The 12521-nt window shown below is 39.9% G+C and overlaps 1 protein-coding gene across 5 annotated transcripts in view; it reads left to right on the plus strand.

Annotated features, from left to right (window-relative positions):
- The window catches only part of SLC4A4 (solute carrier family 4 member 4), a 243332-nt gene that overhangs the window by 141325 nt on the left and 89486 nt on the right, over positions 1 to 12521 (plus strand). For 3 of the 5 annotated variants that reach the window (XM_042470501.1, XM_042470504.1, XM_042470502.1), the window contains 2 exons: positions 7529 to 7689; positions 9535 to 9714. In XM_042470501.1, the coding sequence (XP_042326435.1) occupies positions 7529 to 7689; positions 9535 to 9714 (341 nt within the window). The remainder of the gene's footprint in view (positions 1 to 7528; positions 7690 to 9534; positions 9715 to 12521) is intronic. The other 2 variants (XM_042470503.1, XM_042470505.1) reach the window with 1 other exon arrangement.

Consider the following 12521-nt stretch of genomic DNA (forward strand, 5'->3'; position numbering starts at 1 on the left):
AAAAAAGTGAAACCAGAAGTGACCAGAAATCTAATTCTTGTTTGGAAAAATGAATACTTTTAAAAATGTTTAAAAAGTACAGAATGTCCCTGCAAACGCTTTTAAAAGGTGAATTACTCTTCCTTGAGGCTGAAAAGTGGAGGATTGGTAGTACTCTGGTGGTGGCAACTCTCAGGGTCCTCAAAAACAGTCCTGAGGACTGCACTTTGTCCATCCCTGGATGTTAATAAAAAGCTATATTTTGACATGCCACTGGGATGACACCCGTCTTGGCACCAATTGGGCCTTTGAGGGGAGGATATTGTATAATTGGGGTGCCACAACAGAGAGGGATGTGTTACATGTTCTCCCACAGTATCTTGCCCTCACTAGTGGGACACAGAGGAGGATTCCTACTCTAATTTAGGGAGTATATTTCTAGCCTTTCCTACCACCCTGGATCTTTATCTTCTTTGAATTTAACAAATGACTCAGGTGGGAGCTGGCTGGCAATGAAACCACTACAGGGAGGTAATTTAGGCCATTATCACTTGACACAGAGAATTTTATTTGATTCTGCTTTGGAGCAAACTTAGCTAGCCCAGCAAGTAAAAGTGTGGTGATCAACTACTACATTGATGTTTGTGGATTTCTTCTTAGGGAAAACTTTGGTGGGGCTTACCTTGGAAAACCTAGCTGTTAGAGCCATCCTTGAAAAGTCAGTATTTGACTAATAAATGGTGTCAATGAAAGATTATGGTGTTTAAAGCAAGATTGGGCAACTGTGGCTCTCCAAATGTTTTTGACCTACAGGTTGCATTGGCTGCAGCCAGCATAACTAGTGAAATATGGGTGTTGCAGTCCAAAATCATCTGGAGGACCACAGTTAGCCCCTTTCCCAGAAAGTTATTTGCAAAGTTATATTTATTTGGTTGCCTGTTGTTTTAATTAACTGACAAAGTTGGTGTTGATTTGAAGGTATTGTGGAGCTTCAGGGAATTTTTCTACTGGTCTCTAACTTGGTGCTCCTTAAAACTGGTAACTAAAAGATGCCCAAAACTTCAGCCTGTTACAGACAGCCAAAATAAAGCTGCTTCGAGTCACTTTGGAGGTATGGTATTTCAATGATGCATGAGTCCTAAGAGTCTGGAAGCTTCACCAAAGCTGCACTCCAGTCCTTAGGACTGGAGCGTGGCTTTGGTGTGGCCTGTGGACTCTTAGGACGCATGCATCATTGAAATACCATACCTCCTAAGTGACTCGAAGCAGCTTTATTTTGGCTGTCTGTAACAGGCCTTCCTCACTCTATTTATGGCTTGCCTATTGGCCAAATAGCAGTAATTATTCTCTCTCCATATGATATGGAAGAGAGCTGTCCCTGGTCATATTCTCTTGCTCATGCCCAGGAAGCTGGTTTCCAGAGTTTGGAAACATTACTATAATCCTCCTATCTGAGATGCCCAATGCTGGGAGTAGTAGTCCAAAAATGTAACCTTTCCAAGCTCTGTTGCTTTTTACGAAGTCAGATGACAGACCTCTTTAGTTTAGTTTAGTATTATTATGAGTATTAGTATATAGTATTATTATCCTTCTAATCTAGTTTAGTATTATTCTGCCACCCCTCCAAGTTAGTGTATTTTTAATCTGGGTCCAGGGGCATCTTTAGGAAGGTGTGAGGATTGTGGGGCCCACTGGGTGATACCATAAGGGGGATGACAGCACTGCTCCCCAGGTGTCTGTGTTTTAGCAGAAACGGGCTGTGGCATTTGCCTGCACCCCTCTAAAATTGTAGACCTCAGTGAAAGAGAAAGAATGAATGGGGTAAGGCTCAATGGTTGAAGAAAGGAGAAGCCTCTGTTTAATTTTTTTCATGCTTTTAAATTTTTCTTTAAAAACATCACATCTTACCAGATTTTCTCTTTAATCACATGAAACTATGCACATTTAGGCAGTGCATGTGATACTATCATTTAAAGGTATAACTTTAATTTTGCTAGTTGTTTATGTCACAGCTATTGCCATTATGTTCGGTGATATACAGGAATTACGATTTGTGAGTAACATTAGTACAAAAACCCAACTAAGGATTCTGGATGGGGTGGCATGGGAGGAGGTCATTGGGGGTGGGGTGACACCATGAGTTGTCGCACCGGGTGATGCCGACCCTAGTCTGGGTCTTGGGCAGAAGGCTTTCTCTTTAGCAGCAATAGCTTGGGTCTCCCATGTCAGTGAGGCAGTGAATTAGTTCCAGGTTTTAGTATGAACTTTAAAGGAGCTGTCCAAAGATCTGAACGTGGGTATCTCCTTTAAAGTTCTGAGTAAAACATGGAACAAATTCACCACCCCATTTATATGGGGAACATAACTGCCACATTCCACTGATATATCTCTTTTTACTTGGAGCTTCCAGGACTATACAGAAGTACGTTTTGGACATGAACATTTTATATTTGTTTTGTGTGCCTTCAAGTCATTTCTGACTTGTGGCAACCCTAAGGGGTTTTCTTGGCAACACTTGTTCAGAGGAGGTTTGCCATTGCCTTCCACAGAGGCCAAGAGAGAGATTTCCTTTATATTGGCTTTCTTCACCATCCAGATCACACATCCATACATGGTGATGGGGAATGTAATGGATACAATACATACAACTTCTTGAAGAGTACTGAGGATACCACGAACAGGAAGAATCATAGAATCATAGAATAATAGAGTTGGAAGAGGCTGCAAGGGCCATCCAGTCCAACCCCTGAACTCTCCCTGCAAGTCAAGATGATTAAATTGAGGTTGTCGTACTTTGGCCACATCAAGAGGAAAAATGAATAATTAGAAAAGACAGTGATGCTGAGAAAGGTGGAAGGCAGCAGAAAGAGAGGAAGACCAGAAAAAACAAACAATGTTGGGGGGGGGGGGGAATGGGTCACACCATGTTGTAGAATCTCTTTTATTTGATTATTTAAGAGAAAGAAAAGGAAAATATAATGGTCAAATAAAGGAAATGGTGGGATAAATGGGATTTTGGATTGAGAAAGTAAAAGCTGAAAAGAGGTACAATTAAATTAGAGAAATTATAAGTAAAATATGCCACATTATGGGCACTGGGTGCTAATTCACTTGGTCATGGACATTGGAGAAGGAGGGGGGTGAAAAGTATGTGATGTAATGATGATAACATTTAGTAAAGTTTGATTATATATGTTGTATTATGGACCATAAAACTTGCAAACAAAGCAAAAAGAGAGAGAGAGAGAGAGAGAGAGAGAGAGAGAAAGAAAGAAAGAAAGAAAGAAAGACCTCACATGGGATGCTTAGACTCAAAAGAAGACAACAGGCCTGAGCCCACAGGACCTGAGCAGAGAAGAAGAGGACAGGGAGTCTTGAGATGCCTCATCCATAAGGTTGCCATGAGTCAAAGTTGACTCGAGGACAGTTAACAAACATAAAAATAAATATGCAAATATTCCAAAATCTTAAAAAAACCCAAAATCAAAACACCTTTTATCCCAAACATTTCACATAATGAAGGCTCAACCTATAAAATAAAATAAAATAAAATAGTGGTTAGGGGATTGGACTAGAATTTTGGATACCAAGGTTCAAATTCCAACATGGAAACCCACTGAGTGAGCTTGGGCATGTCACACTCTCTCAACCTCATAGGAAGGCACTGGAAAACCTCTTCTAAACAAATCCCACCAAGAAGACTCTGGAATAGGTTTGCCTTAGGGTCACTTGAAGACCCATAGCAACAACTGTGACAGGTCCTGAGGATAAGGGTTACCTGGATTTATAAGGAATCTCCTTGGTTTTGCCAGTTTGAGAAGCAGGTAACCCTTCCTCCACCAAAGAGACCCAGAAGAAACCATCAAACTTTGCAAAATAGAGAAAATTAATTTGTCTCCGCTGGTTCTCCAAAGCATCAAGTTGACCCATTCCCATAAAAAGAACCGAGAAAAGAAACCAAGTCCAGGAATTGTGATGATCTGATATTGTACACATGTTTACATAAAAGGCTTCCTCTTACATAGCATTTAGAACTGATTTGGGGTTAATAAATATGTGAACACTTTGTATCAAACACTTTATTCATCATTCTAAAATAAAATTCTACATAATCCATCTACCTCAATTTTTATGAAAATAAAAAGCTTGAAAAAAAGGTAGCTACAGTCCCCCCCCCCCCCCCCATTTTCCTAATTTTTTCTGGGCTTTCAGATTTCTATTCCTATAGACATTCACATTTAATATCTTGTTTCACACTTTGAGTTGTTTTCCTTGAAGAACTGGAAATTCCTCAATAGCTCATCTGCTGCTCTACAGACTGGTGAGATCCTTATTGTTTGACCTGCAATGTAATTGCACAACAAAAAACATAGCTCACATTTCTCTTATGACCAAAACAACACAAATCCTTTGTCCTAGTTTTGGAGGAAAAGGCAAGAACGAAAGAACAAAAGAAAGAATGAATGAAAGAAAGAAAGAAGGAAAGAGAATGATATTTGAAATTATTTTTCTTGCAGTAGTGATTCAAGAAAAATTTGTCCAGACAAATTAAAAAAAGAAAAAAGGAAGAATCAAACCTGTCTTGCATTTTAGTTGAAGATTAAGGCAAAGGCAAATGGTCTCATGTGTCAAACATTTTTTTCCATGCTTAAGGGCTGTTTCATAACCACATGCAAAGGTTGTAAACTTCTGACCCTATGGGAGCTCCTTTACCTTTTAATAGCTGTGTAGGAGGGAGATGTCCAGCAGGTGCAAAATTAAATCTCTTCCCCTGTCATTATGAGAGATTCAGCACTGGCTGATTTCTCTGAAACACATCCTTTTAATACTTTCATGTAGGTAACCTCTCATTGCAATGGTTAAGTTGTGATACCATGTCAAACCATGGTTAAGAAAGCTTAACTGCAAGTTTGACTTGATGTCTCAGTGGACAAACCATAGTTTGACATCATTTTGGCAACCATAATCAAATGCTTTGGATCATTTTGATAGGCCATAATTACTTGAATTGCTTTGCTTTCAAAGGCCACTGTGCTCAGAGCAAGAGTGGGAATCTAGTCACTCTCAGATAATGGGGGATCCTTTTTTGTTATGCATTTACATAACGCTGATGACAACTCCATCTCTCCTTTCCATTTGATTCCAAGGAAGCTGTTTCGGTACTAAACCAGTGCCTGCTGTCATTCATAGAATCATAGAGTTGGAAGAGATTTTGTTTAGTCTGGAAAAGAGAAGGTTAAGAGGTGATAAATATCACCTTAAATATTTGAGGGGATGTCATACTGAAGATGGAGCAAGCTTGTTTTCCGTTAATCCAGAAACTAGGACCCAGAACAATGGATGCAAACTATAGAAAAATAGATTCCACCTCAAAATTAGGAAGAACTTCCTGATAGTAAGAGCTGTTTAACAGTGGAACAAGCTCCCTCTGAGAGTAGTGGAGTCTCCTCCTTTGGAGGTTTTTAAACAGAGGCTATATGGCCATCTTTCAGGGGTGCTTTGATGGTGTGTTCCTGCATGGCAGGGGTTGGACTGGATGGCCCTTGAGGTTTCTTCCAACTTTATGATTAATCCAGATAGGAGAGTGGTTCTCCTGGTCAGTTGGAAGGCAGATCAGGGAACAGGGACTCAGTCTGTGTTGGATGGGGTTGTACTTCCCCTGAAATCTCATGTTCTCACCTTGTGTAAACTCTTATGTTCTGATCTGGGCATGGATGCCCAGGTTTCCACTGTGGCCAGGAGCCCATGTGCACAGTTAAAACTACTATGCCAGCTGTGTCCTTTCCTTGAGAAATCTGGTCTGACTACTTGATTATATGCCTTGATTATATTCTGTTTGCATTACTGTAACACCCGCTGTATGTGTGACTGCCTTTGGAAACTGTTCAGAAACTTCAGCAAATCCAAAATGCTATAGTCAGGCTATTGATTAGGGTTGATTATAGGGATTATGGGACTCTCCTGTTGAAACAGCTTCACTGGCTACTGGTCTGTTTCCATGCAGAATTCAAAGTGCTGGTTTTAACTTTTAAAGCCTTATATGGCTTGGGTCCAGCCAGATACTGTATCTCCTTATACAAGTCTTCTCCGTGGCTGCTCCCAGGCATTGGAGGTCTGGTTGGCCTCCTTCTTGCTCTCTTTCTGCAGCAGGTGAAGATTTTTTTTATGGAGCAGTAGTGTGTATGCAACAGGTGCTGTGATTTATTTATAACCTTTTACTGAAAATTATGTTGTAAATATGCTTTTGTTCTTTTAATAACTGTTTTAGTCATGTTTGTAAATGTCATATTGTCGTTTAATTCTTTTTTAACTTTTGTAAATTGTTTTATCTTAATTTTTTTACAAAATATTATAAGCCACCTTGAATCACATCTTGAAAGAAAGACAGGATTGTTGTGTGGCTTTAAGTCTTTTTCTACTTATGGCGACCCTAAGGCAAACATATCAGAAGGTTTTCTTGGCAAGCTTCTTCAGAGAGGGTTTGCCATTGCCATCCTCTGAGGCTGATTCAAACCTTGGTCTCCAGAGTCAAAGTCCTTCATTCAAAGCACTACACCACAGACTGGAAGAAAGGCAGGATAGAAATCCAATAAATAAATACATAAATAAATATTGGACTGCAAATCCTAACATGCCTCACCACTGGCTATGTTGCTAGGGATGCTGGGAGGTGCAACCCTATGACTTTCAAAAAGAAAAATTATTCTCATCCATTATTATTTATTATTGTTGTTGTTAACATTTATTTATAGAGCACTGTAAAGTTTGCACAGTGCTTTCCATAGTAGGGGTCAAATAAAATAATAAGAAGAGCAAAAGACCTGCCAAGTGACATACAATCTAAAACAATAACATTACATGATTAAAACATCTCTAAAATAATACTAACTAGTATACAATGAAGACAAAGATGCCTAGAGATGATAGTGCTAAGCACACAAAATGTCAGCTTTGGTTGACAGATATGTTTGGAAACTCAGTACCAAGTAGATTAGATTCATTGAATCCATGAAACTTACTTAAGTTGGACTTAACTTACTTTTCATCGGCTTAGCAGGCCTGCTGTAGCTGGAACTAATAACTGGATTTAGTTCTAAGGGATGACTGATCTGATCCAATATCTGTCTAAATCCTTTATGAATATAAAGTAATTGGTTGGTTTAAAAATGCTTGCAGCTCAATATACATAAAATGCACACACACACACATATATATGTATGTATGTCTCAGTAGGGATGGCGAATAGATTATACTTGTTTATTCTGACTATTTAGTTTACTGTTAATGTATGATTTGGATTAATAAAAAAATACTGTAAGAATGGAAAGATATGGTCCCTATGGTCTATTAGACTACTGTATTGTCATGAATGCCTTTGTTTTTTCTGTCTTATCAGATATAATGTGCATGGCACTAAGAAACACATAGAGATTAATTCTTAATGGTTGGCTGCTCTACATTGCTGAAGTTTCCAGAACCAACTGAAAATGTTGAAAAGCATTTTCTAAGTTCTTCTTTGTTGAATTTCCCTTCCTTTTGTCACTTGCAGGTGGATTAAGTTTGAGGAAAAAGTGGAACAGGGAGGAGAGAGGTGGAGTAAACCCCATGTGGCCACACTGTCCCTTCACAGTTTGTTTGAGTTGAGGACATGCATAGAGAAAGGATCAATCTTGCTTGATTTGGAGGCATCATCACTTCCTCAGGTAGTAGGTAAGTGCTCTCAGAGGCAGCAAGCTCAGTAAATTACTGTTTTGTTTTCTAAGAACAATCATGATCTGCCGAGTGGGATTTTAAATATTGGACATGAAAGGCTAGGCTTCAAATCTCTGCTTATTAGAGAGATAAAATCCAGAAATTATGTCCAAAAACCTTTGACCTTTGGCCTTGTACAATAATATTTCCCTGTTTAAGCTACCATTGCATCTGGTAAAGTTCTAGCTCAATATAGCTAGACATTCAGATAATTGTCTGAGTGAATCACCAGGAATCTAAGGCGGGTTACAGACCGCCAAATAGTACGTATACAATACGTACTAGGGTTAGGAAGGGGCGGTGCTTCCGCACCCCCTAACCCTAGTACGTATTGAATACGTACAAGATGGCGGCGCCCTGTTCATACGGGTGCCGCCATCTTTACGTATCAGACGCTGAGTGTCCGTATGTGTCGCAGCCTTTATGACGTAGCGAGTGCGCCCCTGGTGCCTCGCTACGTCACAAACGCGACTCTAAAAGAAGCTCCATTTTGGAGCTTCTTTTTCGGTCCGCGCGGGAGCCGCGCCGTCTGAAGGCTCCGGCTCCCCCGCGGACCTACTGGCGGCGGTGGTCTGTACCCCGCCTAAGTGATTCTCTTGAGATCTGATAACTCTATGTGTGCCAATTGTGATTTATTCTTCTCTTGTTATTTGTATTGTCATTTGTGCCTTTTCTGGAAAACTTGATTTAAAAAAAACACAAGAAAATAAGAAATTAAACCTTCGCTCCTCTTACAGTATCCTGGAGGCCAACCACATCTGTCTCTACACTGATTTTTTTTCTGCATGGCTTGGACTACAGCCTCATTTGTCCCAGCCAACATGGTTGCAGGAGCTGAAAGAGTCCAGACTCAAGGCACTCTGAAGACTCTCTAGTACGATGGTTTATTTCAATAGGTTCCACAGAATTCAGTTGAATTGCAAGAAGCGGGTCCTCTTTGACAAGACAAACTATGTGGTGCAATCCAAATTCTGTAAACAGGCCAAACCTATGTATGTTTACCAGTCAGTCCCAGTGGGTTCAATGAGTTTGGAACTGCCAGCATATTTAAGTGTTTCTGTGTTATTCTTGTTGGAATGTGCATACAGTTGACCCTCCCCATGTGTGACTTTGATTTTTGCAGCTTTGAATATTCACAGATTCAATTAATATGTTCTTTCTAGGAATCTCTAGATCCACCAGCATGACTCTATGACCACCTTTTGCCAGAAGTCAAATGGTAGGACCAGCGATTCCTAGAGAGAATACTTCTCTAGGCATTTGTAGGTCCTCCAGCAGAATCCTGTGGTCAACTTCTGGTGAATGGTGACCCTAAAATTGTATTAGAGGACCTAGAGATTCCTAGAAAGGTGTTTTCTTAGATTAAAAAAAGTGTTTTATTATTTGCAGATTTCCCACTTTCATGGGGGTCCTATTTCCCTAACCTCTGCAGATGTGGAGGGACCACTGCAGTCTGCTTCTGTGAAAACAAAAGAAAACAAAAAAGAGGGTGCTGTTTAAAAACAATCTTTTGGATCTGATAAATGGCAAAATCCTTTATAAGTCTTCTGCAGATGTCTTAGACTAGAATTGTCATCATCCTCAACCAGCATGCTAATGGTTGTGCCACCTGGAGATAAAATGGGTTGTAGTCCAAAACCTGTGGATAATGTCAGGACAGGAAAGGTTAACCTCCATGTATATGTATTGGGAAGATGGGGATTTACCAGCCTAACAGAAAACCTCCTTAACACCTTGGCTTAATTTGGTTTTCCTTTCTTTCTTTTCTCCCTACATCATTGTTTACCACTTACTGTGCAACAGAGATGGTTGTTGACAATCAGATTGAGACGGGCCTGTTGAAGCTTGACATGAAGGACAAAGTAACCTACACGCTGCTCAGGAAGCATCGGCACCAGACCAAAAAATCCAACCTACGATCCTTGGCTGACATCGGAAAGACTGTCTCCAGTGCAAGTAGGATGTTTACCAACCCCGATAATGGTAATGCAGAGGCCAGTGGGCTGTGGCCTTCCCCTTAGAGACCCACCGAACCAACTAACTTCATCGTCACCTCATGGCAACGCATCTAACCCACAAGTAGATTAGCAGACCATACTGACCAACATATCAGTTATGGATTCTGAAGGCTTCTAACGCTGTGGCGCATTGCTCTAACCATATCTCCACTGCTAACTGAGAAAAAAGATATGGGCGTGTTTTGTCTTTTTGTTAGTTTTGTAGGCAATTGCATAATTAATCACTTCCACAAATAAAACACTGAGTAAAGCATCACGTGTCACACACAAACACACACCATGTCCTCCATAGTTGAATATGAAATAGTTTGTTATGTGAGACTCACTGGTCATTTAGAAGATAGGTTTGCAGACATTTTGGATAATTGTATGCATAATCAGAGTTTGGAAACGCTCCCCTTACACTAGCCATGCTGGCAAGAGGATTCTGGAAGTTAGTGGTTCTATGTTTTGATTTAGAGTTCCTGCATGGCAGGGTGTTGGACTGTGGATCCCTTGTTGTCTCTTCCAACTCTATGATTGTATGATTCTGTGATTCTAAAAAGGACAGTTTCTTAGTGTTGTCAGTGTAATCACAGATGAGTAATATATAGAGTCCCCAGTGCTGATCTGAGCAAGCTGGATTGAATTAGATGGTTCCCCCACTGCTCTATTGAAGAAAATTAGGCAATGTTGTTTCCAAAAAAACTTCAAAAACCATAAAACATAAAAAAGGTTACACAAGTATATTACAGTTCTTTGTTCCCTGGATGTCTAAGGTTGTAGTATGATTTTGAATATGTAGAAGTTAACAATACTTAAGTGAAAGAGTAGCCATTGTAGTAAAACATTACATATTATTATCCCATAATTTTAGTATGGCTTTAAGGTGTAAGTCAGAAGCTGCTGCTGCTTCTTCTTTTTTAATCTTAAGTACGTGGTAGACATGATAAGGAAAATGTTCATACTTTTCTGGAGGCTTTTCTTGGCAGATAATTAAAGATTAGAAATCCAAGATTCAGGCGGAAAGTGAAGACAAATGCTTTTACTTTCTGCATAATGGCGAATGCAGAGCAAAAGTTTGGAGTGTGCAACTGCAAGCAGTGTGATGAAATTCTCAATGTGAAAGATCAATCAATCAACAGTAATCCCCTGACAGAAAACTAGTATGACTGGAAGAAAGCTTCAAAATTAGTAGCTCTCCTGATTATGTTAGTTTCCTGTTAGCAAGATGTTTACAAGTGGGAACAGTTTTATCATACATCTTCATTCAGCCTTTTAGTGTAGGGCAGGCAGTTGCTGGAAATCTGAAGGCCAGCTTTTTCTGGAGGCTGCACAGTAAAGCACAGTAAGGCACTGCCAATAATGCCAACACTCCCTTCCCTAACATTGAAGTGGTTTTAAGTCCATTTCTAATTTTGAAAATCTGGCATGTTTCGGATGTTAAACAGTGCAGATGGTGATTTGTTACAACCTATATAAAATGTGAGCTTCTACAACAGTGCTTCCCAAACTTTGGTCTTGTAGGTGTTTTGAACTTCAGCTCCCAGAATTCCTGACTGTTGGCCAAGGTGTCTGGGACTTCTGGGAGTCAAAGACTGCAAGACCTGGGGGACCAAAGTTTGGAAATAATTTTGGTGCTCCAGATACAATTCACCATTTAGGGGTAGACATAAAAGGGAAGTTCTGGATGTCTGGAGAGCTTAAAAACAAACAAACAAACAAACAAAAAAAAAACACTAAAACATGGAGGGTGCATGCATTCTCATGGCTCTACTTGCCCACCCCAACTTTAATAGTATTGTCCCAGCCTGACAATACCATAGGATCATAGTGGATGTGCAGCCTGACCTTTGGACTCTTATTAACTTGCCTAGTTCAATGCAAACATGACTGAGGCTAATTAGATACAGATTTTTTTAAAGGCAAGGTCGCTTTTGAAAGACTGTGCTGCTATTGGACATTTAGATCTCAATTTTTGTTTTGCCTCAATACTTGCCTGAGTAATTTAATAAAATAATAAGATTAATAAAGATTAATCTTATTAATCATTAATAAGATAAAGGTTTATTGAATACATTAACATATGTGTTTAATACATGGTTCTGTCTGTACATTGTTCTGGTATAACTACACCAGTTCACTGTGATGCTGTGATGATGACGGGAGAAAAAAGAACAACAGGTATAGTCATGTGAAGAGTAAAATGGAAAAGGGGATGATTTGGGGAGCTGCCTTCAGATTTTGGGTATGAGCTAGAATATAAATGAAGTTAAGTATAATAATAATAGAGGAAGGATGCTGGCTCTAAGAGCCTTTTGCTCCAATGCCTGGGATTTTATGACAAATATTATTTTCCATGCCAGATTTCTCAGAAAACCCTGTGGTCATTTGCAGCCTGCTGCTGCCTTCTTCTTTTATTGCTATGGTGTATGATCCTGGCTTATGTGTGTTAACATACAGACAAGATATACTTCTCACTTCCAACTCACTGTAATTAATAAGAAGGTGTCAGTGTGTGGATAGCCTTCAGCATTTATATTTCTATACTGTTTCATACTGAGCTAATCAGTCTCTGAGTGGTTTACAATCTGTAAGCCAATTCCCCCCCCCCCCCCCCGCTACTTATTTTACTGACCTATGAAATGGAAGGCTTGGTCAGTCTTGGAGCCCTGTCTGCGATCGAACTCACAACCTTGTGGCTGCAGTACTGGCATTTAACCACTGTGCCGCCAGGGCACCAGTCTTGATGCAAGGAGCAAGAGTGTGGACAGCAAGCAGTGGCTCATGGCC

This window comes from Sceloporus undulatus, chromosome 5, assembly GCF_019175285.1.
Source record: "Sceloporus undulatus isolate JIND9_A2432 ecotype Alabama chromosome 5, SceUnd_v1.1, whole genome shotgun sequence".
Classification (NCBI taxonomy): domain Eukaryota; kingdom Metazoa; phylum Chordata; class Lepidosauria; order Squamata; family Phrynosomatidae; genus Sceloporus; species Sceloporus undulatus.